Source organism: Carettochelys insculpta, chromosome 13 (genome assembly GCF_033958435.1).
Source record: "Carettochelys insculpta isolate YL-2023 chromosome 13, ASM3395843v1, whole genome shotgun sequence".
Classification (NCBI taxonomy): domain Eukaryota; kingdom Metazoa; phylum Chordata; order Testudines; family Carettochelyidae; genus Carettochelys; species Carettochelys insculpta.
The window spans coordinates 305822-333688 of NC_134149.1; the positions used below are offsets into that span (position 1 = coordinate 305822).

Sequence of the window (27867 nt, forward strand, 5' to 3'; positions counted from 1 at the left end):
ATGAGCACTTATCAGGAAGCACAGATTTGAGATATTCTAAATCACTTTATAAAACAAAGCTAAGCCTGGAATGTGGACTTATACTTGATATTAAGACTGTGGAAACAGCATCTATGTTGGCATAATCCTATCCAGTAGTCTTCTCCTCTTTCTTTTATCCAATACATAAGGAGGTTTGCTAGGGATCTGCTTTTCTGCTTTAGATTGCTTTATTTCATTTGATGCTTTGCTACCTTCAGATCTGGTCGCTCCTTCATTTTCTTGGGTTTTTTCTCTGGTGGGCCCTTCAGTTTTTCTTTTTCTTGGTTCCGTTTGAGCCTCCTAAGCTGCTCTTGGATCCTACGCCGCTCCTTCCTCATCTCCTCCCGATGCTGCTCATCAAAGAGGGCAAATTTTCGTCTGGAACACAAAGGCTTTAATGTAGGTCTACAAGTGGCCAAAGTGCCCTTCTGCCAAGCCTGTTTTCCTGGGACTTGAAAACCCACTGCAGAATTCCTTCTAGAGCAGCCAGAGTGATGGAACAGTTTAGCCTTATCCCCAAATCTTCCTGGAAATTACCAATATGTCTGATTAAACACTTCCTACGATGCAATGGATTTATCAGTTTTTATTGATGTGAGTAGTGATCCCTATGTAAGTCAGCGTGCAGAGGCTGGATGAGCAAATTAACAAAATCTCCTGTCCAACACAGAAATTGTTGATTCCCTAGATAAGATTAAAACCTTTTTCCCTTCAAAAAAAAAAAAAAAAGATGTAATGCTAGGGGTCTATTACAGGTCACCAAACTAGGAAAAAGAGGTAGATGAGGCTTTTTTTAAACAATTAACAAAATCATTGAAAACACAGGACTTGGTGGTGATCGGGAACTTCACCTATCTGCACATCTGTTAGGAAAATAACACAGCAGGGCACAAATCATCCAACAACCTCTTGAAATGTATTGGAGACAATTTTTTTAATTTCAAAGAGTGGAGAAAACTATCAATGGGAAGACTATTCTAGATCTGATTTTACCAAATAGGAAGGAACTGGTTAACAATTTGAGAACAGAAGGCAGCTTGTGCAAAAGTGATTGCGAAATGATGAGCTCATGATTCTAAAAAATAAGCAGAAAGGAGAATGGCAAAATAAAGAAAACTGATTTCAAGAAGGCAGACTTTAGCAAACGTAAGAAGCTGGTTCTGAAGATCCCATGGAAAGCAAGATTAAAAGGGAACACAAATGAAGACAGTTCAGTGGTTTTCCAAAGTGACATTAGTAAGGGTGACAGAAAAGACAGGAAGTACAGCAAGAGATGACCATGTCTCAAACTGGAGATCTCAGGTCTAGGAGTCCTATGAAAAGTCGAAATTAGGTCAAATTACAAAGGATGAATATAAACAAATAACGCCAAGTATGTAGGGGCAAAATTGGAAAGACAAAGGGACAAAATGAGCTTATCTTAGCTAGCCGCATAAAGAGAAACAAGAAAATATGTATTTTATGAGCAGGAGAAATACCAAGGACAGGGTTAGCTTATTGCTCAATGACGAGGAAAAAAACAACAGAAAATGTGAAAATAGTGGAAGTGCTTAACAACTTCTTAGTTTCAGTTTTCACCACGATTGAAAGTGATTGGATACCTACAACAGTCCACGCCAGAAAAAAGGTGGTATGTTCAGAAGTTAATAGGAAAAGAACTAAAAATTTGCTTAGAAACATTAGATGTCTTCAAGTCACCAAGGCCTGATGAAATTCATCAGCGTACTCAAGGAGATGACTGATAAAGTATCTGAGCCTTTATCTATCATCTTTGAAAACTCATGGAACAGGAGAGATTCCAGATGACTGGAAAAGGGTAAATATAATGCCTATCTATAAAAAGGAAAATAAGGACAACCCAGGAAACTACAGATCACTCAGCGTAATTTCTGTGGCAGGAACGATAATGGCACAAATAATTAAGGAATCCAACTGCAAACAAATGCAAGGTGATAAATAACAGCTCGCTTGGATCTGTCAAGAACAAATCATGTCAGCCGTACTTGACAGATTTCTTTGATAGGAATAACAAGGCCTGTGTATAAGGGGAAAGCAGGACATATGGTGCACAGACTTTACTAAAGCATTTGATACATTCTCACATGGCCTTGTCAATGAACTGGGGAAATACAATGTAGATGGGATTACTATAAAGATGGGTGCCTAACTGGTGGGATAACCATTCTCAGAGTAGTTACCAGTGGTTCACATTGATAGTGGAAGGGCATAAGAAGTGGCACGCTGCAGGGATCAGTGCTGTTCTATATGTCCATCAACAATTTAGATAATGGCATAAAGAGTACACTTATAAAGTTTCCAAGTCATCCATAAATATATTAGCATATTGTGGGGCCATGAGGGTGTCCACAGCAGTGCCGCTAATCTGGAGGTATAAATTGTCCCCAAATCGGAAACTATTGTGAGCGAAAACAAAGTTTCAGAGGTCAGACACCAGATTAGCTGTAGTAAAGTCAGGGTTGATATTCCTGACTGCTTGTAGTCCATCTGAAAGTTTGTGTTCTACTGAAAAGGGACTTTAACATCCATCTACAGGGGGAATGCTCAGAACTAACATTCATATTCAAATTTGACACATTAACATGTGGTTTGAATGGGGACAGCAATTACCTGACCCATTATAAGGACTCTTACATACTTTAACATTTCACCTAACTCTTAACTTCCCCACCCCGCCGTCCCTCTGCTCTTCTGGTTTGCCAACCTTGATAACAATTTTTGGATCTCTGTGCTTTATACATTGAGTCTGTTCTAGAAGGCTTTGATCTGAAGAAGCGGGTCTGTCCCACGAAAGCTCAGCACCTAATAAATTATTTTGTTAGTCTTCAAAAGTCATACATGACAGCTTTTTTGTTTTGATAGAATGCAGACTAACACAGCTATCTCTCTGTCACTCTTTGGAGTCTGTTTTTGAAGTTTTTTTGTTGCTGGATTAATACTTTTAAATCTGTTACTGAGTGTCCAGGGAGATTGAGAACAACAAGAAGTCTTGTGGCACCTTATAGACAAACAAATATTTTGGAGCATAAGCTTTCGTGGGCAAAGACCCGCTTCATCAGGTGCATGAGTGGGGTGGGGGGTGGTTTCAGAGGGGTATTTCAAGAGTGGAGTCCCAGTAAGAGGGAGGGCCAGAGCTGACTAGGTCTATTCAGCAAGGTGGAAATTGCCCAGTATCAACAGTACTTATCAAAAGAGGAATAAACAAGTCAGATCAGACAGGGGGATGTGAGCCTTTGTCAGAGTCTAATGGGGAGACATTAGCACCCAGAGCAGAGAAACTGCCTTTGTAAGCTGCGAGCCACTCACAGTCTCTGTTTAATCCATGATTAATGGAGTCAAATTTGCAAATAAATTGCAGCTCAGAAATCTCTCTCCATCTGATTTTTGAAATTTTTTTGTTTCAGAACTGTCACCATCAAATCTGCCACTGAGTGTTCAGGAGATTGAAGTGTTCCCCTACAGGCTTCTGTACATTACCGTTCCTGATGTCTGATTTATGTCCATTTATTCTTTTATGGAGAGACTGTCCAGTTTGGCCAATGTAACCTGCAGTGGGGCATTGCTGGTACATGATGGCATATTTTATATTAGTAGACGTGCAGGTAAAGGAGCCCCTGATGGTATAGTTGGTGTTAGGTCCTGTGATGATGTCACTGGGTAGATATGTGAGCAGAGTTGGCAGCAAGGACTGTTGCAGGGGCTGGTTCCAGGCCTAGAATCACTTGTTTGTGATTTGTAGTGGCTGGTGAGGATTTGTTTAAGGTTGGCGGGCTGTCTATAGGCGACGACAGGCCTGCCTCCCAAGGTCTGTGAGAGTGAAAGATCATTGTTCAGGATGGGTTGCAGATCACTGATGATGCGTGGGAGAGGCCTTAGGTGGGGGCTGTATGTGATGGTCAGTGGTGTTCTCTTGTTTTCCTTGTGAGCCCTGTCTTGTAGCAGGTGGCTTCTGGGTACCCGTCTGGCTCTGTCAATCTGTTTCCTCACTTCCTTAAGTGGGTATTGTAGTTTGAGGAAAGCTTGGTAAAGGTCTTGTAGATGTTTGTCTCTGTCTGATGGATCAGAACAAATACGGTTGTACCTTAGTGCCTGGCTGTAAACAATGGATCGTGTAGTATGCCCTGGATGGAAGCTGGAGGCGGGTAGATAAGCATAGCGGTCCATGGGTTTTCGGTAAAGGGTGGTATTTATGTGACCGTCGCTTATCCGCACAGTAGTGTCCAGGAAGTGAATTTCTTGTGTGGACTGGTCCAGGCTAAGGTTGCTGGTGGGGTGCAAACTGTTGAAATCACAGTGGAACTCTTCAAGAGCCTCCTTCTCATGGGTCCAGATGATGAAGATGTCATCAATGTAGCGCAGGTAGAGGAGGGGCACTAGGGGATGAGAACTGTGAAAGCGTTGTTCCAGATCAGCCATAAAAATGTTGGCATACTGTGGGGCCATGCAGGTGCCCATAGCAGTGCCACTGATTTGAAATTATAATTTGTCCCCATATCTGAAATAGTTGTGGGTGAGGACAAAGTCACAAAGCTCCGCCACCATTTGTGCCTCGGTTTCATCAGGAATAACGTTCCTAACAACTTGGAGACCATCTTCATGTGGGATATTGGTGTAAAGGGCCTCCACATCCATGGTGGCCAGGATGGTGTTTTCAGGAAGGTCGTCAATGGATTGTAGTTTCCTGAGGAAGTCGGTAGTATCTCGAAGAAAGCTGGGGGTTCTGGTAGCATAGGGTATAAGTAGAGAGTCCACATATCCAGACAATCCTGTGGTGAGGGTGCCAATGCCTGAGATGATGACGTGTCCAGGATTTCCAGGTGTATGGATATTGGGTAGCAGGTAGAATAAACCTGGTTTGGGTTCCAGGGGTGTGTCTGTGTAAATCTGTTCCTGCGGTTTTATAGGGATGGTCTTGAGCAGATTCTGTAGGTTCTTTGTGTATTCCTCAGTAGGATCCTCGGACAGAGGCTTGTAGAATGTGGTACTGGAGAGTTGCTTGGCAGCCTGCTCTTGGTAGTCTGTGCTATTCATGATGACAACAGCGCCTCCCTTGTCGGCCTCTTGGATAACAATGTCAGAGTTGTTTCTGAGGCTGTTGATGGCAGTGAGTTCTGCACGGCTGAGGTTATGGGGTAAGCAATGCCACTTTTTCACAATTTCTGCCTGTGCACGCCAGCGGAAGCATTCTATGTATAGGTCCAGTTTGTCATTTCAACCATCCGGGGAGTACATGAGGAATTATTTTTCTTGTACTGTAGGTGGAAGGGTACCTGTGGGTCAGTGCACTGTTCCATGTCATGTTTAAAGTATTCTTTGAGTCGGAGATGGCGAAAGAAAGCTTCCAGATCACCACAGAACTGCATCAAGTTTGTGGGGGTGGTGGGGCAAAAAGAGTCCTTGAGAAAGGGCAGATTCTTCTGACGGGCTGAGTGTGTAGTTGGATAGACTGACAATATTGCTGGGTGAGTTGGGGTACCACTATTGTAGTCCCGTGTGGAAAGTAGGAGTTTAGATAGTTTACTATCCTTTTTCTTCTGTAGAGAAGAGAAATGTGTGTTGTAAATCTCCTGTCTTGTTCTAGTAAAGTCCAGCCATGTGGAGGTTTGCGTGGAAGATTGTTCATTTATGAGGGTCTCCAGATTTGAGAGCTCTCTTTTGATGTTGCCCTGTTTGTTGCACAGGATGCTGATCAGGTGGTTCCTCAGTTTCTTAGAGAGCGTGTGGCACAATCTCTCACCGTAATCTGTGTAGTATGTTGATTTTTGTGGGTTTTTCACCTTCAGTCCTTTTGGTATGATGTCATTCTGTTTGCTTTTGGAGAGGAAGATGATGTCTGTCTGTATCTGTGCAAGTTTTTTCATGAGGTTGATGGATTTCCACTCATTGCAGCTAAATGTAGTGCCTTGTTGTTCTTGAAGCTACAGACTAACACGGCTACCTCTCTGATACTTGTCACCAGGGAGACTGAAGTGTTCTACAGGTTTTTACATGTTACCATTCCTGATTTGTGTCCATTCATTCTTTTATGTAGAGACTGTCCAGTTTGGCCAATGTAAATTGCAGTGGGGCATTGCTGGCACATGATGGTATATATATATTAGTATATGTGCATGTAAAAGAGCCCTGATGCTGTGGCTGATGTGGTTAGGTCCTGTGATGAGATCGCTGGTGTAGATATGTGAGCAGAGTTGGCAGCGACGTTTGTTGCAGGGATTGGTTCCAGGTTTAGAGTTACTGTGGTGTGGTCTAGAGTTGCTGATGAGAATTTGTTTGAGGTTGGCAAGCTGCCTCAAGGCAAGGACTAGCCTGCCTCCCAAGGTGTGTGAGAGTGAAGTATGATTGTCCAGGATGGGTTGTAGACTACTGATGATGTGCTGAAGAGGTCAGCAATACTGAACAACTTCATGTGTGCCTTCAGTGTGTCCTCATATTGCTTCCGCTGACCCTCAAAACACTCGTCTGTCTTTCCTCCAATTCAGAAAACAGAACCTGTTTTGGGAAGCACTGATAAGACGTGAACCACGTGACCAGACCAACAAAGCTGTTGTTGAATGATAATGGCTTCAATGCTGGTCATATTCGACTCTTCCAGGATGCTAGTATGTGTGTGTCTATCCTCCCAAGAGATATTTAGGATTCTTCTGAGGCAGCGCTGATGATATTGTTCAAGTGTCTTCAAGCAATGCGTGTATGTTGTCCAGGTTTCACGTGAATTTAGTATTGTTGGAACAACCACTGCACAGTATACAAGGAGCTGTGTCTTGGGATAGATGTCCCGGTTCTCGAAGACGCTTTGTCTCAGGAGGCGAAAGCAGAGCTTGCACAGCTCAAACGATGCAGGATTTCCACATTAAAGTCAACTTCAGCAGAAACATGATTTCCAAGGTATGGGAAGAGTTTCACATTTTCCAGCACTTCTCCATTGACTTCAATAGAAGGTGCATGAGATTGTCCCATCAGTGAAGGTTAGTGGAGCACCTTGGTCTTTTTGATGTTCAGTGTGAGGCTGAGATTCTGATATGCTTCAGTGAAGGCACTTAAGATGGTCTGAAGGGCTATGGGAGAAACAGCAACAACCATATCAGCATCCACGTACTGGAGCTCCATGATTGAGGTTGTCGAGGTCTTGCTTTTAGCCTTCTGTGGCCAGAGACTGAAAGGCTTCCCACTCATTTTACAGACAATCTTCACACTATCTGGAAGCTTGCCATCAATGAGGTGAGGGTTCATAGCGATGAAGATGCAGAAATGTGATGGGACAATGAGACAGCCTTGCTTGACTCTTGTTTTGACCTCTAATGTGTTGCTTTGGAATCCGCTGTTGCTCAATACTGTGGTAGTCATGTTGTCATGAAGCAGCCTTAAAATGATAATGAATTTTTGAGGCAGTCAATCTTCAAGAGGATGGTTCACAGGGCACTACGACTAACTGAGTCAAAGGCTTTGGTCAGCTCATTGAAACTCATATATAAGGCTTGGATGTATTCACAATATTTTTCTTGTAGTTATCAGGCAGTAAAGATGATGGCTGCTGTTCCTCAGAATGGTCAGAAGCAATGCTGGGATTCTGAGAGAATTTTTTCCGAGAGTGGCAGGAGTTGGTTTGTGAGGACTTAAGCTAAGATCTTCCCTGCTTTTGCCAGGAAGGAGATGCCACAAAAGTTTTCACAGTCCAATTTGTCACCCTTCTTGAAAAGGCTGATGATTAGTATGTCTCTGAAATCTTACAGTATCTGCTTCCTATCTCAGATATTGATCAATCAGGAGGTAGAGCGCTTTATGGAGCACTGGCTCACCTTCTTTGAAGACTTCAGTGGGGATTCCAGGTAGTCCAGTTGCCTTGCTGCACTTCCTCGCTTTGATGATAGCTTGGACCTCACTCAAGATAGGAAGTGTTGCAAGTTCGTCTGCAAGGCAGCTGCTGAGGGATTTGGTCAAGGGATTATAGCATCATGGTCGACAGGCAGTTCAAGAGTTCATTATAGTGCTCCCTCCAGCAAGAAGCAATGGCTTCATTGTCTTTCTAGAGTTGGATACCATCCTTTGATCTCAGGGGATTGATTTCATGGTCTCTCGGTCCATGAAGAGCTTTGGTAGTATTGAAGAAACCTCTTGTGCCATTGATGTTTGTGAGATGCTGGAGTTCTCACACCTCCTCCATCTCTCACTAGTTTTTTGGAGCCATAGTTTTACGTTGCACTTCTGCTTTGGACTTCGCATGCACCTCTCTCTTCGTCATGCAATTGATGTTGCTTTGCCAGGCCCTAAGGGCATTCCTTTTTGCTTCAACCAAGCATTCAATTTCCACATTGTTCTCATCAAACCCGTCCTGATGCTTCCTGGTCTAGCAGTCAATGGTTTCTCCACAAGCGCCAAAAGATGGCATTTTTCAATTGACACCAGTGTTCTTCCACATCTTCAGGGTGTACTGTTGGCAGTATCCTTTGGAGCACTATCTGGAAGTCACTTTATCTGATGGGGTCATTCAAGCGTTGTACACATTCATCTTTCCTTGGATCTGTCTCCTCTGATTGCTCTGTTTGGTGACAACCCTAACTGTCACTGTGGATCAGATAAGGCAGTGATTGGTCCAGCAGTCATCAGCACTAGTCAATGAACATGAGAGAAAGACATCACGCTGATCCAGACCACGGACAATGACGTAGTCTATGAGGTGCCAGTGTTTTGATAGAGGATATTGCCATGAGGTCTTAAAAATTTGTTTTTTTGGTGGAACAAGGTGTTCGTGATGATAAGCTCATGCTCTGCACATTTCATAAAGAGGACCACTCCACTGGAGTTGCTGTTGCCAACTCCTTCTTTCCCAATGGTAGTCTGACAGAGATCCACGTCTCTTCCAACCCTGGCATTGAAATCCCCTATAAGAATAATCTTGTCTTCTTTGTAAACTGTGTCTAGTTGGATGTAGAACTACTCCTTCACATTATCTTCCGCATCTAGAGCTGCTGCATAAGCATTGATGACAATCGTCTTTTGGTTTTTTGGCAAGCTTCAAGCAGAGAGTCATGAGACACTCATTGATGCCAACAGTGATTTCAGATAGGATCTTTGTCAGTTCCTTCTTGATGGCAAATCCTACCCCATGAATTTGTTTTATTTCCTTTGGGGTTCCTTTCCAGAAAAATGCGTACCCTCCGTCTTTTTTTCTTAGCTGCCCTTCTTCTGGTCTATGTGTTTCTGACAGGGAAGCTATATGAATGCTGAATCATCGCAGCTCACGGACAGTAACTGCTTTGTGTCTTTCGGGTCACTCACTGTCAGGGTTGTCCATTAGAGTCTGAATAGTCCACGTTCCAAACTTTACTATTTGATTTCAACAGCATGGAGGTGAACCCACTGGATGTATTTATTGAGTTGGGCTTGAGGTGGGCTATGTTTAGGGCACCTTTTCTAGCCCCCTCTCCATGTGGGGTTAGCAGAGTGGATCCTAAACATGGTTTCTCAATTTCAGATTTGGCAGCCGGATTGTTCTATCAACTCTGTCCTTGAAATGGAACGACTGATACATACATTCACTGCCTATATGCTGGATCATGACTAAAAACTTCCAGATTTCACAATCCTGCCCCCATCACCATTTGCCAGTCTCTACGGGGCTTAAGTTTAAGAGAGAAGTACACAGAGGAAGATGCCTATGTGAGACTTCTTTTAAAATGGGGGGGACTATTGCCATGCAGCCACCTCACAGTTCAACGGATAAAAAGTCAGGTCCAATGGCATGTACTCCACGACAGCTAGGAGTCTCCTGTCCAGTGCAGCCTTCTTCTGTCTTCACAACCATTGTAGCATTATCTTTGTTATCCTCCACTTGTTCTGTGATTGAGGACTTTTAAGATCATTCTTTGTCTGGACTTGACAATCCAGGGAGTAGGAGTAGGGATATATTAGAGACCACCTGACCAGGTCAGTGATAGTGACTATGAAATGCTAAGGGAGATTAGAGAGGCAATTAAAATAAAAAACTCAGTAATAGTAAGGGATTTCACTTATCCCCATGTTGACTGGGTACGTCACCTCAGGATGAAATGCAGAAATAAAATTTCTCAATACCTTAAATGACTGCTTCTTGGAGCAGCTGGTACAGGAATCCACAAGGAGAGAGGCAATTCTTGATTTAGGTATGAGTGGAGTGAAGGATCATGTGCAAGAGGTAACTGTAACAGGACTGCTTGGAAATAGTTACCATAATATAATATTTAACATTCTTGTGGTGGGAAGAACATCTCAGCAGCCCAACACTATGGCATTAAATTTCAGAAAGGGGAACTAGGCAAAAATGAGGAGGTTAGTTAAACAGAAATTAAAAAGTACAGTGACTAAAGTAATATCCCTGGAAGCTGGTATGGAAACATTTCAAACACATCATAATAGAGGCCCAACTTAAATTTATACTCCAAATTAAAAAAAACACAGGAAGACACCCAAAAGAGAGCCACTGTGGCTTAACAACCAGGTAAAACAAGCAGAGAGCTAAAAATGCATCTTTTAAAAAGTGGAAGTCAAATCCTAGTGAGAAAAATAGAAAGGAGCATAAACACTGCCAAATTAAGTGTAAAAATCTAGTAGGAAAAGCCAAAAAGGAATTTGAAGAACAGAGAGCGAAAAAACTCAAAAACCAACAACAAAATGTTTAAGTACATAAGAAGCAGGAATCCTGCTAAATTCACCAGTGGGCCCCCTAGATGATCAAGATAAAAAAGGAGCGATCAAAGATGACAAGTTATAGCAGAGAAACTAAATGAATTCTTTGCTTCAGTCTTCACAGCTGAGAATGTTAGGTAGATTCCTAAACCTGAGCCATCCTTTGTAGATGACAAATCTGAGGAATTGTCCATTTTTGGGGTGTCATTAAAGGAGGTTTTGGAACAAAGTGACAAATTTAATAGTAACAAGTCACCAGGACCAGATGACATTCACCCAAGAGGTCTGAAAGAACTCAAATGTGAAACTGCAGAACAATGAACTGTGGTTTGTAACCTATCCTTTAAATCAGCTTCTGTATTCAATGACTGGAAGATAGCAAACATAACGCCAATACTAAAAAAGAGCTCTAGAGGAGATCCCAGCAATTACAGACCAGTAAGTCTAATGTCAGTACCCGGAAAACTAGGTGAAACCATAGTAAAGAATAAAATTGTCAGACACATAGAAGAACATATATTGTTGGCCAAAAGTCAACATGATTTCTGTAAAGGGAAATCATGTCTTACTATTCTATTAGAGTTCTCTGAAAGGGTCAACAAACATGGACAAGGGGAATCCAGTAGATATAGTGTACTTCGATTTCCAGAACACTGTGGACAAGGTCCCCCACCAAAGGCTCTTACGTAAATTAAGTTGTCATGGGATCAGAGGGAGGATCCTTTCATGGATTGAGAATTGGTGAAAAGACAGGAAATGAAGTTTAGGAATAAATGGTTAATTTTCAGAATGGAGAGGGGTAACTAATGGCCTTCCCCATGGGTCAGTCCTAGCACCAGTCTTATTTAAATTTATTCATAAAATGATCTGGAGAAAAGGGTACACTCTGAGGTGGCCAAGTTTGCAGACAATGCTAAACTGCTCTGGATAGTTAAGACCAAAGCAGACTGTGAAGAACTTCAGAAGGATCTCACAAAACTGAGCAACTGGGCAACAAGATGGCAAATGGAATTTAATGTGGATAAATGTAAAGTAATGCACATTGGAAAAATAACCCCAACTATATACACAGTATGATAGGGGCTAATTTAGCTACAACTAATCAGGAAAGAGATCTTGGAGTCTTCATGCATAGTTCTCTGAAAACATCCATGCAGTATGCAGCAGCAGCAGTCAAAAAGCAAACAAGATGTTAGGAATCATTTAAAAAGGGATAAAGAATAAAACAAAAGAATATTGTATTGCCTGTATGCAAAACCACGGTGCTCCCACATTCTGAATACTGAGTACAGATATGGTCACCTCATCTCAAAAAAAGATATACTGGCATTAGAAAAGGGCAACTAAAATGATCAGGGGTTTGGAACAAGTCCCCTATGAAGGGAGATTAAAGAGATTAGGACTTTTCAGCTTAGAAAAGAAGAGACGAAGGGGGAATATGATAGAGGTATATAAAATTATGAGTGATGTGGAGAAAGTGAACAAGGAAAAATTATTTGTTCCCATAATATAAGAACTAGGGGACACCAAATGAAATTAATGGGCAGCAGGTTTAAAACAAATAAAAGGAAATTCTTATTCACAAAAGTGCACCGTCAACTCGCATAACTCCTTGCCAGAGGCAGCTCTGAAGGCTAGGACTATAACAGGTTTTTAAAAAGAGCCAGATAAATTCATGGAAGTTATATCCATTAATGACCAAGATGGGTAAGGAATAGTGTCTCCACCCTCTACTGTCAGAGGCTGGAGATGGATGGCAGAAGAGAGATCATTACCTGTTCGCTTCACTCCCTCTGGGGCACCTGGCATTGGTCACTGTTGGCAGACTAGATAGGGGGCTAGAGGGACCTTTCGTCTGACATAGTAGGGCCATTATTATGACATGAGGACAACTCTTTACTAACTTTCAAATTCATGCACCGAAGTATAAAGATGGTAGAGCTTCTCAAAAAAATGTTTATAATTTACACTGGCAAAACATTTCCATTGCTGAAGTGGTTGAACCATCTTCATTTAAAACTTTCCAAAAAAATCAGTCAGAGACAGACATATAGTATGAAAATTTTCAGCCCAAATGATGAAAGTTTGGCAGAGTTCTAAAGCAACTGAAAACAGAGCCTAACACTGCAAAGTTGAAGGCAACCTTAACTTCAAGGGTGGCTCCTTGCTTCAACTATAATAATCCCAGACATCGGCACTACTGAGGCAACTACATCCATATTAAGAGGTACCACATTTTCAAAGTAGGGTGAAGACAATGTATACTTGGACAATTCCATTATTGGAGATTTTCACCTCTCCAATATTAGATATTGGACATAGCGAGAGTCTTGTTCCACAGGCCACAAGGAACATCTCTCTTTCTGCCATACAGCAGGTATAAGAACATCCTATCTGCAGCCAAGAGTGCATTCTCAATTCAAATATATCAGACTCAATATTTTTCAGCAGTAATTCCCCCCACTATTGGAAGCTACAATGTGACACTCTACATTACTGATGCCAGAAGGAAAAGAAGACTCTTCTAAGGACTTACATGAATTCTTCATCCTTGGTGGTCCGTATTCGGCTGTAGGCATCAATGACAGAAGGCTTACGAACTGTCTCACACCGCACATACTCTTTCCCATCTTCATCTCGAAATGTGCGATAGATTTTGAGGCGACGGCCAGTGGCAGAGGAATTGAGACTGGTTACAGAGGCAGTGTCATCATCTTTGTGAGAGCCTGCTGATGTGCCCGAAGCTGATGCTGCAAAAGAGATTAATATAATGATCTCCAAAACAGTTCATACTGTAGAAACTCAAACTGTGCACTGCCTTTGTCCTCAGAGCTCATGAGACACTAATACCAGAGAATAGGAATGGGGCAAACTTTTTGCTTGCGAATCTAAGATACCATCTCTAGCAGTGGGAAAAACGGATGGGTAGTGCACTACAGTGTCTAGTGAAACTTCATATGGAATTCCCAGGACCCCATGTTGCTGACATCAGAAAATGGAGCCATTTTTAAGGAAGACTACTGATACTGTCTGAAGTCTAGTGAAGTGAGTTCTCATGCTGGTCTTCAGGGCATTATGTATATTTCATAGCAGAGTTGGACATACCTGAGAGACATTTCAACAGCCTCTGGGATGAGATGGCCTCCGTATTCCACAAAACAGAATCTAGGAGACTTACAAAAGGATTTCTGTCTCTGCACTTGCAAGAACCCTGTGCTTGTTCAGTCAATGTCACATGACCTCATCTTTGGTAGAATGCATTTTAGGATTAAAACAGACAGTTTGGCTGATGACAACATTTTAAGGATGAACTTAGGGTGCAGTATCACAGATACCTCTTCCTTGCAAAATACTGTACAAAAAGGGTCACCTATAAGTACCCTCAGGCTATCAAATTCTTCCACGTGACATGATAGAAATATATGAAAGGATCACCTGACATGACAGCAATCAGAAAGGCTATGTCCATAGAAATATATGAAAGGACCTGAGCCCCTCTCCCTGCCCTACCAAGAAAACACTACTGAGACTGGCAGGGGGGAGGTACCTTGTCCACAATTGCAATGCTGCAGCAGCACAGCTGTAACACTTCCATGAAGACACTAGGGTAGTGCTGAGGGTAGCGGTCCCCCATTGGCATGAGTACGCCACTTTCTTGTGAGGTGTAAGCTAACACTCTCTAAACTGATTAGTTTAATTGCATCACTCAGGAATGTGCATTTTTTACACCTTAGTGATACAGATGTACCAACCTAATTTCCTAGTGTAAAGTAAGTCTGAAGCAAGAGAAGGGTGGACTCAGTAAGTTGAAATCTTCAAAGGTTCTGTAACTGAAGTATGAAGAGGTCAGTAACTCAGCCCAGAGACTGATTCTACTACAGGACTGGGTGGGTGATGTTCTCTGGGCTGAAACATCTAGGAGGTCAGACTAGATGATCACAACAGAGCTTTCTGGCCTTATAGTCGATGAGTGAGATAATTGCCAGTGACTACTGCAGACTCCTAGGGGAGAATGTTAAAGCACATACCTGTGTGGGCATATACTTTTTATCTCCATATTTTCCAAGTTTCAGAGGTTTGAGTTTTGTTCAACCTGATGTTCTGGAGAGGTATAAGATACCACAGGGCAACTTGAAATTCAAGTTAAAGTTTTATCAGTGGATAAAGAATTGTTACTTTCCCCTTTCAGTGGTTGCTCCTCATAAAGTGTTGCTAATCTCCATTCCAACAGGTGCATGCATGAGCAACGGAGACATTTTCCCCCAGCAGTACTCATCAGGTCACTGTGGAGCCTTCTGGAACGGTGCATATATAAAACAGCCAGCTCTCTATCTGCTCAGTTCCTTCTAGCCAAAATGCCAACAGAGGGGAGTCAGGTAGAATTTGGAATGCACATGAGCAACACCTCTTGAAAAAACACCTTTTTCCTCCCTCAAGTGATGGCTCATGTCCATTCCAATGGATGAGTTTCTAGCACTAATCCCAGCAGAGGGTCCGGAATTCAAGAGATCACCATCTGCAGGACTTCTCTACCAAAGGCTACATCATCTCTGGCCCAGTGCATGATGGCATTGTGAGCCACACAGGTGTGAATCCTGCTATCCTGCAAATGTCCTACACCAGAACCTGTGCAATGAATGCCACCAAAGAAGCTTTAGCCCTGGTGAAATGAGCTGTCAACAATGGAGGTGGCATCTTCACCAGCTCATAGCACATCCCTATACATGACGCGCTCCATGAGATATACATTGGGAAGACACAGGCTGTCTCAACATTTTCCACAATGACCAATAAAAATTTGTTGAAACTTATGAAAGGGCTTTGTGAGGTCAAAATAGAAGACTAGTGCACATTTAACATCCAGGGAGTGGAGTGCACGCTCTCTATTACTACCATGGGGTTTTGGAAAGAAAACCCATAAAAAAGTGCCCTGGTTGACGTGAAACTGGAACACCACATTGGGAAGAACATTCCAGTGGGAACATAACTTACTTTGTCTTCATATAAAACTGTATATGGGAGCTCTAACATAATGACCCTTAGCTCTGAGAGCCTTCTGGCTGAGATAATACCTACCGGAAATGCCATTTTCCACAACAAATAGGACAGTGGACAAAGGATCACAGTTTCAAATGGGAGCCCCATCAGTTTGTGGAGTACCAACAAGTTACAGTCCCATTGTGATACTGTGTGGTGGACCTGAGGGTAGATATTATCTAGGTTCTTAATAAAAACATCTGGTCACCATAGGGTTTTAGAACACTGAATTTCCCCAGTCCCCCAGAGGAATGCTGAATTAGCAGACAGGTGAACCTTTAACAAGGACACTGCCAGGCCTTGGTCCTTAAGGTGAATCAGATAATCTAAAATGACCTGGATGAAAGCCTGCATTGGCTGAGTGCCTTGCTGAGAGCACCAAATGGAGAACCACTGCCATTTAGCCACATAAATGGCTTAAGTGGATGGTTTCCAGCTTCCCATAAATCACATCCCTCACCCATTCTGAAACCTGCATTTCTATAGGATTGAACCATGGGACTTCCATGCTGTCTAATGGAGAAACTCTAGCTTGGAGTGATGTAGTCTCCTATGCTCCTGGATTAGGAGATAGAAATATGGCAGGAGCACTACAGGAGGGGCTACAGATAGGTTTAACAACAACATAGGAACAGCCACACTGGATCAAACCAAAGGTCCATCTAGCCCAGTATCCCGTCTTCCAACAGAGGCCAATGCCAGATGCCTCAAAGGGAAAGAACAGAACAGGTAATCACCAAAGCAATTCCTCTGCTGTCATCCACTTCCAGCCTGCTTTGTTCTTAACTTCCTGAGCAGTTTAGTATCATTTGATGGGGCTAATTTTTTTTTTTTTTTAAAATAGTCACTGGTTTTAGTTAAGCTGTCCTCGGGAATTCTCTACATTCTGAAAGGAATATGGTTATCAACCTCTTCACAGAACTTCCCAGCAAGGCTGCTTCCACTGGATCTTGTAGTAATAGTAGTAGTTATGCAGACTGAAGGATGCCTGACTATGGATTGCGCCCTTTAAAGTTTCAATTGAGGACTTCATTTACAGCATCTATTGTGACTATGAAGACTCACACGAGGGTGACAGTCCTTGCTGCATCTCTTGCAGATGTCGTGGGTGTCTGGCAAGTCCTTATTGTGCTTTTTGTGCGCTCGCTTCTCCTCTGCTAGCTGTCTGATCTTCATCTTCCCCTTCTGAAGGCCCTTGTGTAACCCCTGCCTCCATCTGCTGTGGTCATCTGCTACTTCTTCCCAGTTGTCCAGCTCGATATCTACCTCTCTGAGGTCTCTCTTGCAGACATCTTTGTAGCGCAACTGGGGGCGTCCGGGAGGTCTTTTGCCAGAGGCTAGCTCACCATACAGGATGTCTTTTGGAATCCTTCATCCTGTGGACATGGCCAAGCCAGCGGAGTTGACGCTGCCTGAGGAGGGTGTGCGTGGTTGGGATTCCAGCTTGCTCGAGGACGGCAATGTTGGTCACTCTGTCCTTCCATGATATTCCAAGGATGCGCCTGAGGCAGCGCAAGTGGAAGACGTTCAGCCTCTTTTCCTGGCGGGCATACAGGGTCCAAGTCTCGCTGCCATAAAGGAGGGTGCTGAGGATGCAGGTTCTGCAGATTTGCATTTTGGTGTGAGTGTACAGCTTGTTGTTATTCCACACTCTCTTGCTCAGTCTGGACAGAGTTGTGGCCGCTTTTCCGATCCTCCTATTTAGCTCAGTGCCAACGACAGGGTGTCAGTGATGGTGCATCCGAGGTAAACGAACTCGTGGACAACCTCTAACGTACAGTTGTCAATGCTGATTGATGGGGATTCAGCAACATCTTGACCGAGTACGTTTGTCTTCTTTAGGCTGATGGTAAGCCCAAAGTCCTTGCACGCTTTGGAGAACTGATCCAGCAGTTTTTGAAGCTGGTCTTCTGTGAGAGACACTACAGCAGCATCGTCTGCGAACAGCATGTCTCTGATGAGGACTTCTCGCACCTTAGTCTTAGCTCTCAGCCTTGCAAGGTTAAACAGTTTCCCATCAGATCTTGTGTGCAGCAAGATGCCCTCTGTTGAAGATCCAAAGGCATGCTTCAGGAGGAGCGCGAAGAAGATCCCAAACAGTGTTGGAGCAAGCACGCATCCTTGTTTGACGCTGCTCCTGATTCTGAAAGCATCCGATAATGCGCCGTCATATTGGATGGTTCCTCTCATGTTTTCGTGGAACGACTGGATCCTCTTGAGTAACCGTGGAGGACAGCCTATCTTGTGGAGCAGTTTGAACAGACCATCCCTGCTGACCAAGTCAAAGGCCTTGGTCAGGTCAATGAAGGCTATGTAGAGTGGCTTTCTCTGCTCCCTGCACTTCTCCTGCAGCTGCCTTAGAGAGAAGACCATGTCAACGGTAGACCTCTCTGCACGGAATCCGCACTGCAATTCGGGGTACACCCTCTCAGCAATCTTCTGAAGGATGACGCGAGCGAACAGTTTACCAGTGATGCTTAGGAGGGAGATTCCACAGTAGTTGCTGCAGTCGCTTCTGTCTCCTTTGTTCTTATACAAAGTTACAATGTTAGCATCGTGCATATCCTGTGGTACCTCACCCTCTTTCCAGCACAGGCACAGTAGCTCAGTAATAGTTAACTCAATAGCCCCCCACTTCTTTCATTTCCCTTACGTTCAAGGCAACTCATAGCCTGACTGAGTGTTTCCTGGTCCATGTGAAGTTTTGCCTGACGTGTTTGCCACACTCACCCATCTAAACACGGTTGCCTTAGAGGCTCTATTATCTTCTCACAAGTGGCATATATGAACACATAACTCATCTGACTTTCTGAAGGTTTGGTAGTAGTAACCCCAAACACTCCTGACACCCTGTCTGATTGTCCTAGATCTTCTACAAGCCAAAGGAAAAGTTGGTATTTAAATGCCCCCTCTTGCAAAGTCCTATCCACAGAAGCAATACCAGATGTCAAAAACCACTTCCCTAGAGAAAAATCTGCAAACATTTCTCAAGGATAATGGAATTCTGAGCTGAAAGCAGCAATTGACATCGTAAAAAAATCAGCCCAAAATTAATAGCTTTGTAACAGAACTATAAAGTCAGCAAACAAAGGTACACAGCAGCTATTTATCTTCATACTTCTAGCCTTAAACTAATCCATTTAACTGCTCAGGGCTAGGAAGACAATAGCACGCTTCACCTCTCTCAAAGCAGCACATCAGTACATAATCATTATGATGACAATTATGCATCTTCCACCAAAGCACAGTTGGTTCCAGTACAACAGTTCCTAGTTTCTCCCAACATTTTTTCTGCACCATTACCTCATCTACTGCCCCTCCCCACCACCACCTCACACTGCAATCACTTACACAATCCTTTTTTGTCTCTCCTGTCCTTTTTGCTCCTTTCCTTGTCATTGCCACTATCTTCTCCCATAAGCATCCTCTGCAGCTCCTTTCGCTCCTGTTCTTCTCTCTCCCGAGATAGCTGCGAGCTGGTTTTCTTGTTTTGTAACATGTTCTCAATATTCTTTCCCATCTCTTCAAAGTCACTGTCCTCAGCTGAGCTACTGTCTGTATCTGTAGATAAGATCTCAGTTGATTCTAAAACTCTGAAACAGCAAACAGCTTTAAGTCAGTTATCTTACAAATCACACATGCCTCAGGATCTACCTCCACCCTCCATGTATGAATGAGGTGACATAAATGACAACACCATATAGGAAACCAGCTCTCCCAAACAGGAGCCTGGAATGTACACATAGCCCTCAAAACTGTTAATCAGCTTTCCTGCTTACAGCAGGATCCCAGCTCAACGGCTTTAGTGTCCTCTTGGTTGCAGACCTTTTGGGAAAGATGAGTAATAGAAATCTGGCACCATACTCTGACAGGTGAGTGTGTGATAGAATATTCCACAAAGCTCTTTTTCTAGTGTCACAGTTTGCAAGCTTGTTATTCCTATTTATGTTCAGTAGTAGTTTCTGGCTCCCCATCTTCCTTTTTTACTATAGCTCATATAATTTAATTTCCATGCCAAGACTTTGCATACACTTAAAACGCAACAGAAGCGCAGCTGCAATAGTGCTACAGTATAGACACATACTGCATCAAACTGGGGAGCGCGAGGGTGTTCTCCCTCTTCTGTAGATAATTCACTTCTCCAAGAGGCAGTAACTATGTGGATGGAAGAGTTCTTCCATCAGCCTAGTTCTGACTCCACCTATGGGTTAGGTTGGCTGAACTGTCTCTCTCCAGAGTACTGATTTTTCACAGCCCTGACAGACAAAGTTATGCTGATGTAACTTTCCATTGTGGATCAGCCCCTGGTTCTTCATCAAAATGTTGGTGTAAGATCCAGCAGAGTAGGTAGATGATTGGGCTATCAATGGGGAGAGAAGCACAATTGGATGAGAGAGGATCTACGAACATTCCCAGAAAGACATCATCCTCTAAAAACGTGGCTCAAATGGACAAATCAACATGAATCCCCACTATGCTCTGTTAACCAACAGGCATTCGAAGTCCATAAGGCCCATAAGCAAAGCAAAACTCAATGCTCATGACAAATGCCTGATTTTTAAAAATAAATAAATAAAAACTTACTTATTCTGTAAATCGAAGATACGCTGACACTCCTCTTTATACCTCTCCTGATGTTCTGCTACTGAGAACCGAGACCCACGAGCAAATTTACTCATAGGCCCCTCCCCTGAGCGAGCCTGTTCTGTGGACATTGTGCGCACCACATCAATCACTTCCCAACGGGAAAGCTTCTTAATCTGAGAAACAAGATACACACTAGAAAGTGGTTCAGAAGACAAACAATTCAGATAGGAGGACTCATGGCCAGAAAGACTAAAGCTAAAAGCGAGCCCTCTCCCAAAGCTACTCTGGATCCACTCAATAGAATCCCCCATGAACAGAGTTTCATACTGTGCAGCTCCTGGATGAAACTGACCTCTTCTTCAGGAACACCAAATTTACGTAGCAGCTGTTTGGCATTTTTAAGAGAGAGACGCCGGAGATCAGCATCAGTCCCTGTCACTGTCTTCTTCACTGGCTGCGGCTCCTTGTCATCCTGTTCACAAAAATAGTCTCAGAGGGGTAACTGTCTTATTATGCACCTTTCCAAACAATAAGCAGTCCTGTACATGTTGTACCTCTCTGTTCTGGCACCCTTGGGATCTCAGTGGTCCCAAAGAAGGGATTTTTGCCAGAACAAAGGAGGTTAATCTCCCCTGCCCAAAGTTGCTGGCCACCCTCCATTGGCCCTCCGGCCACAGCTCAACACCACAGCCAGCCCTCTGGCCCCAGTGCTCCAGGCATGCCACCGCTCTGGCCACAGTCCTCCCATGGCACACTGCTGGGGGATGCCACTTCCAGACTCAACCTGGTTGCCTCTCCTCCCCAGCTCTCTGCTCCTGCCAGATAAGAGATGTTGCTGGACCAGAGAGTGTGCCGGTTTTAGGAACTGCTATAGGTCTGTTTGTTCAGAGGGAGCCATCCGCTGAACGTCAAAAAACACATTAACCTTTTCTGCATTCTCATTCCCTCTGTCTGACAACCTCTCAACCGCTTCTCCCATCCTCCCCCAATCCATCTTTATTTCACTTCTTCAGATTTATCCCTCTTGCCCCACCTCACCCTTGGGAATACATGTACCTTCTGCTGGGTTGGTTTGTTTGGGATCTTCACATAAGAGAATCCTTCACCACAACCCGTAGGATCTGCCACACCAGTCACTTCCAGAAGACACTTCCCCTTCATAGCAGCAATGAAGGCTCGTGTGGTATTCCAAGGAGCTGTGCGCACCTGCCATAAATGGGAGGAATAGTTCATAACACTTCTGTCTCTTGCAGCAGAAGACATTTCCACCCATTCTGTTCCTGGCCCCATCAAACGTCAAGCAAATTAAACAGTTTTTACTAATGTTCTCAAGTTTAATTTATTGACAGGCCACAGTTTTTATGGATATAAACTGAAGGAACTATAAACACATACGATCTGTCCTCATTCTGAGTAAACGAAAAAGGTTCAAACAGCTTTAAAAAAAAATACAGTGCAATAAATCTAGACATGCTAATGTGCTGCACCCTCCTGAGCTGTGCTGTCATCTTAGCACTCCCTCCTCCACAGACACTTCCACTCATGCTACCACCAGCCAGCACTTCATGGACCACCTGCTGTACCATCAGATTACATTACTAATTTTTATTAGCTCTAAGCAGATATTATGCCAAATTCAGCCACAGAGGATCTGAAGTGATCTCCACCAAGAATGGTACAGGAATCACCACAAACCACTCATTACTCAGTCTTCCTATTTATTTTGGACATTCCTAAGATTTCTACCACCTTAGTAACTAAGAACTGAACAGCAATTAAAGGGAGCTATGACCAAGTCCATAGAGTAGTCTATTTTCAATTTCACCATGATCCAAGTTCTCCACCATCTGTTTTCATGGTGCTTTTTTTCCTTGTCTTTCCAATTCCTACCTTGGACTGGTCAATGAGGCGATGCTGACAGGGCTCCTCCCCCATGTGTCTGAAACAATTGTCACAAGTATCTATCAAAAGTAGCCCTGTATAGAGATTACAGTTATCCTAATGGGAGTTGGGTTGAAAGGGGGTCTCAGATAAGACAATCTTAGCTATTAAAATCAGTCCATGAAATTCAGAGCATTGTTGTTTGTTCAGGCCATCCTCTGCTGTTACAGTAGCACATAAAAGATAAGCAGAGGCTAGGCTTACACCTCAGCGTTCGACAACCACATATTTGTACAAACAAGCCCTTGCACTGAGTCCCTTTTGCCGCAAAGGGTGGATTCCTCGGGGGGAAAAAAGAAGGAAACAGATCATGATTCTACACCCAAAAGAAAATGTGTTCACCTTTTTAAAAAAAAAAAGGATTTTATTTTTTGCTGTCAGACTAGTTTACAGATTATATTCCCAACTGTTTCCTTGGTTTGTCTTCACAGTACCTCATCATCAATTTTCATCTGGAAGTCCTCTTCATTCTCTTCCTCTGGGGCAAAGAAAGATTTTTCCCCATAACCTGCATCCTTTACACACAAGGAAAAAAAAAATCAAACTCCCAAATTATGAACAGAACCCATGAGCAGAGGAAAAAAAAATCAAGTACAATGGTCTCCAGAAGAGCACAAACCAAGTGTAGTATACAGAACACACTATGAAGAGACCCTGCACTAGGTGTCTCAAATACGTATCAGCATGTTGTCTAGGGTTACCATATTTCAGGTTCCCAAGAAGACAACACTGTCAGAGGAAGAGGGTGGAGAGACAGAGGAGGAGTGCTGAACAAGGGCAGGGGTATCTGAGGGTGTGCCAGAGGTGTGTGTGTATTGGGAGAGGGTACTGGGATAGATGCATGTATACTGGAGGGGAGTTTTGGAGGGATACTTGGGGGTAGCACATGCAGCCTCACTCTTAAGTGGGAGGCAGTTTCACAGTAGCAGGGTGGTTCAGAGAGCCCACAATGCAGCATCAGCCCTCAATCAGTGCCTCCCCTCAAGTCTCTCCCCTTCCCCAGGCTTGGGAGCAGATGGACAGCTGTTGTGGTGGCAGGGAAGAAATTAATCTGGCTACAGACCCTGCTCTTTCTAAGTTGCAACATCTGCTCGCACAAAGACTAGACATTGTCTTTTATCTGAAAAAGTTACCCAGACAGACACAGGGTTAAAATGAGGTCATGTACATGGAAGTTGAAACATAGCACTCACATTTTGGACAAACTCTGAACTTTTGTCTTCAAAAGAAACTGTCTTCAAAACAAGTCCGGCCATACCACATGCCAATCAACTGCAGGTAGAGCTGCATGTGCAGACTAGCCCACTGGCCAGACCTGCCATTCACCAACTCCTCTCCATACCCATTCTCAGCTTCCGGGATGTCCTATCTCCACAGATAGGACAGATTCTGTTAGTCTATAAGGTGCCACAGGACCCTTCGTTGCTATCTCCACAGAATACCTCTTCACCAAGTGCAAAAAGGGATCAGGATTAGGAAACTCATATGAGAGGGTTAGAGTCCTATGAGTCCCATTAGGTCATGTATCTGCTGCCCTTCCCAGGCATCTCGATGACGAGAAGGGACAGGCCTGCTAATGGGGAGGGCAAAGGAGGCATTTTCCCTGGGGCCCAGAGAGTCAAAAAAGAAAAGTGCTCCTGGCCTGTATCGCAGAAGCAGCTGTGGCCAGAGTCCCAGGCCATTAAATCACAGCTGGAAAGTGGTTGTTGAAAACAGTAGTTAATAGTTCCACAATTTCACATTTGAGTTCTTTCAGAACTCTTGGGTAAATGCAATCTGGCCCCAGGTGACTTGTTACTGTTAAGGTTATCAATTTCTTCCAAAACCTCCTCTAACACCACCTCAATGAGGGACAATTCCTCAGATTTGTCACCAAAAAAGAATAGCTCAGGTTGGGAATCTTTCTAATGTCCTCAGCTGAAGACCAAACCAAAGAATTCATTTAGTTTCTCCGCCACAGCCTTATCCGTAAATGCTCCCTGAGCATATCTATCATCCAGTAGCCCTACTGGTTGTTTAGCAGACTTCCTGTTCTGAGGTACTTAGCCAAAAACTCAGAGTAATAGCAAAATGTTTATCTTTTCTTCAAACTCCTTTTTGGCTTTTCTTATTACATTTTTACACATAACTTGACAGAGCTTATGCTCCTTCCTCACTGGGATTTAGCTGCCACTCATTTCATAGTCACTATTACTATCCTGGCCAGGCGGTCAGTAATATATCCCTACCGCTATGTTCATATTCTACAGCATGGAATTAGTATTTATAGAGATTCTATGGAACACTTTGGTTCATTTAAGATTTTTACTTCACTTGATTCTACATTTTCTTTCACGTATAGTGCCACTCCCACACCAGCACAACCTGTTCTATACTTCCAATATAAGTTTTACCCAAATATGATTGTGTCTCATTGTTTGTCCTCATTCCACCACACTTCTGTGATGCCTATTGTTATCAATATCATTATTTAATATGACGATCCCTAGTACAGCCATCTTATTAAACTTCTAACATTTGTACATAAGCACTTTAAAAATTTGTCACTATTCATCTGTCTGCCATTTCCTGATATGTTCAACTCTTCATTTGATTGTATCTCATCTGATTTTACCCATATTTTATCCTCTTCAATCCTCTCCTCTCTACTAAAGAATCTCTACTCATAGACCCTCCTCTAAGAGGCAACTCTGCCAGATCCATGTGCTCCTCCATACACACTGGCTTTTCCCCAGCCCTTAGTTCAAAAATTGCTCTAACTTTTTTAATGTTAAGTGTCAGCAGTCTCAGTCCATTTTGGTTTGGGTGAAGCCCATCTTTCGTGTATGAGCAACTTCTTTCCCAAAAGTTTCCCCAGTTCCTAATGAATCTAAACCCCTTCACCATCATCGCATCCACACATAGAGATGCTGAAGTTCTGCCTGCCCACCTGACACTGAATGTGGAACTGGAAGCATTTCAGAGAACTCTACCATAGTGGTCCTGGATTTCAATCTCTTTACTAGCAGCCTACCCTTCCCTATGTCATTGGTACTTACATATAACACAACCACTGGCTCCTCCCCAGCACTACATGTAAGTCTACATGAATATCTTGAGAGTTCTGCAACCTCTACAACTAAGGAAAAATTGCTCCCCTGTTATGGAAGGCTGCATCTTTCTTCATCTTCCCCAAGTATATTTACCAGTACATTTCAGTAAGACTGCAAGTGACACTTACCTTTAGCCTCTGTTCAGCTGCAATCATGCTATAATAGGCGCAACACTGCTCTGGGGACACCATCGCTCTTATTTCCTCTTCTGTTGGTAATCTGAAGTCTGACTTTAATACCCACCAATTCGAATCCATCCCTAAAACATTGAGATAAGGAGTTTATCTACTTCTTACAATAAGGGCCATCCCTTGAAGACAACAACAATATTTACCAGCAAATGGAGGCTCTTTGAGATGTGCCACCCCAGCCTGCATTCAACTATTGCACCTCAATCCCTTCAACTTTGAATATTTTGTATTTGCCATAAAGAAGGAACAGAAGATGTGATTGACACACGCTACCCTTTATCATCCTGGATGAAACCATGAGGTGAGCCCAGGGACTAATGGACAATACTACTTTTCAAAAGCTACAGCTCTGGATGCATGGTGCACTTGCATAAATCCTCAATGGAACACAGATAAAGACCACACTTCTCAAACAAAAAATGGTTACTTACCTGTTGTAATTGTTGTTCTTCAAGATGTGCTCTTCATGTCCATACCAACATGTGTCTGCATGCCACATGAATGGCCTTGAGGCTTTTTTCCCCTTACAGTACATGTCAGCCCAGCTGGGGAACCCCCTAGGGTAGTGCCTGCACAGCGCAATCTATAGGGCTCAGCTTGACCTCCACCTCCTCAGTTCCTTCCTGCTGGCTCTCCAACCAAAGGGAGGTGGGTAGGATTTGCAATGGACATAAACAACACAACATTTCAAAGAAAATCATTTACAAAAGGTAAGTAATAATTTTTTCTTCTTGGAGTGACTGCTCATGTGCATTCCAACAGGTCACATGCAAGCTGTTTATCTGCAGGAGGGGGGTCAGAGATCCATCGTACACCCTGCCAAATACCGCATCATTCCAGTCCCAGTTGGCGATGCGGACAATGGATCACTTCAACACCCTGCAAATGTCCCGAACAGGGACCTGTGCAAGGAGTGCTGCCAAGTGAGCCTGCACCCTCATGGAATCAGTAGTCAGGCCAGGAGCTGTGACCTTGGCCAGGTCACAGCATATCCTAATGCAGGATGAAATCCAGGAAGAGACATGCTGGGATGAAGTGGGTAGCTGCCTTATCTATTCTGTAATCGCAATGAAGAGGTGTGGTGATTTATGAAACAGCTTGATGCGCTCAATGTAGATGGCTAACACCCTCCTGACATCCACCAATTACTGGGCCCACCCCTTGAAGAGACATACAGTTTGGGGAAGAACACATCCAGAAAAATGTCCTGGTTTGCATGGAAATGGGAGACCACTTTCAGCAGGAAGGCTGGATGAGGACAGAGCTGCACCTTGTTCTTATAAAACACTGTATACAAGAATTTGGTGGAGTAGACCTTATGGCCAAGGGATCCAGCTTCTCCACCTTCTTTTTATGGGCTAGCCCTGCCTGCCTCTGCCCCTTTTTATAGTTAACCACATCAACCATCAAGGAACCCAGGAGTGGGGTGGATGAAAAGATATTTGCATCCCTGCTGGGGACCAAAGTAATGCCTCTACACCCTCTTCACCATTCAAAAAAAGGAGGCTGAGGTCTGCCACAGCACCCCGGTGATAGACTGGATGGTCTTGAGGAGGGACAAGGCCACGATAACCACCATTATGTCCAAATCCTTCACAACCATCTTCGTAGACACGCTACGTCTGTGGGCCGCCCACAGCAAAAGGTCCTGTTGTGCCCTCAGATCACGGGCAGGAAGGGAGGAAGATGTACCTGCAACCACCTGATCCAGAGAGGAGGTGGAAGATTTCTGGGGTCAGGATCCTCCTGAGTTTGGGCTCCCTGACATCCCGCAGAGACACTGGAGAGCTAAGACATTGGTGGTTCAACAGGCATTGGCAGTGCATGACCCAGAACAGCTCGATAGTCCTTCAGAACCACAGCTGTAGCCAAGGGTGCCTAGATAGACAGGGACACAAAAGCTTCCCACAACACTGGGCCTTGCCTTAATGGTAGGCCCAGTGAGCCCAAAACAGCCACTGATCATGTGCCTACCATTGTGCAGGGGTCAAGATACCTGCAGTGCTAGAGGAGCCTTCCAGCAGCAGTGCAGAGAGTAAGAGTGGGAGCGGGATCAGTACTAGCTGCAGTGAGATGCGAGGGAGTCCACCTCCAATGTATATTCTGATGCTAACAACAGATGCACAGCCTCCAATGACACCGGGACAAAGAGTGCCACTGCAGGAGAGTCAGTTTGCCATGGTGTCATACAGCAGCCAGTGCCTGAATGAGCAGCAGTGCCAAAGACTGCACTGAGGACAGTGCCAGAGGCTGGGGCAGAGTGTACTGGCCCATAGTTGGTGCTGGTGCCAGAGAGAGGATCTGCATTGGAGTCAGTG

At 43.8% G+C, this 27867-nt stretch overlaps 1 protein-coding gene across 5 annotated transcripts in view; it reads right to left on the minus strand.

Annotated features, from left to right (window-relative positions):
• The window catches only part of TAF1 (TATA-box binding protein associated factor 1), a 163856-nt gene that overhangs the window by 67437 nt on the left and 68552 nt on the right, over nucleotides 1-27867 (minus strand). For all 5 annotated transcript variants that reach the window (XM_075007599.1, XM_075007597.1, XM_075007602.1 and 2 more), the window contains exons 18-25: nucleotides 25487-25617; nucleotides 22701-22781; nucleotides 21382-21531; nucleotides 20678-20797; nucleotides 20323-20498; nucleotides 19090-19331; nucleotides 13238-13451; nucleotides 234-399 (exon numbers count right to left, since the gene is read on the minus strand). In XM_075007599.1, the coding sequence (XP_074863700.1) occupies nucleotides 234-399; nucleotides 13238-13451; nucleotides 19090-19331; nucleotides 20323-20498; nucleotides 20678-20797; nucleotides 21382-21531; nucleotides 22701-22781; nucleotides 25487-25617 (1280 nt within the window). The remainder of the gene's footprint in view (nucleotides 1-233; nucleotides 400-13237; nucleotides 13452-19089; nucleotides 19332-20322; nucleotides 20499-20677; nucleotides 20798-21381; nucleotides 21532-22700; nucleotides 22782-25486; nucleotides 25618-27867) is intronic.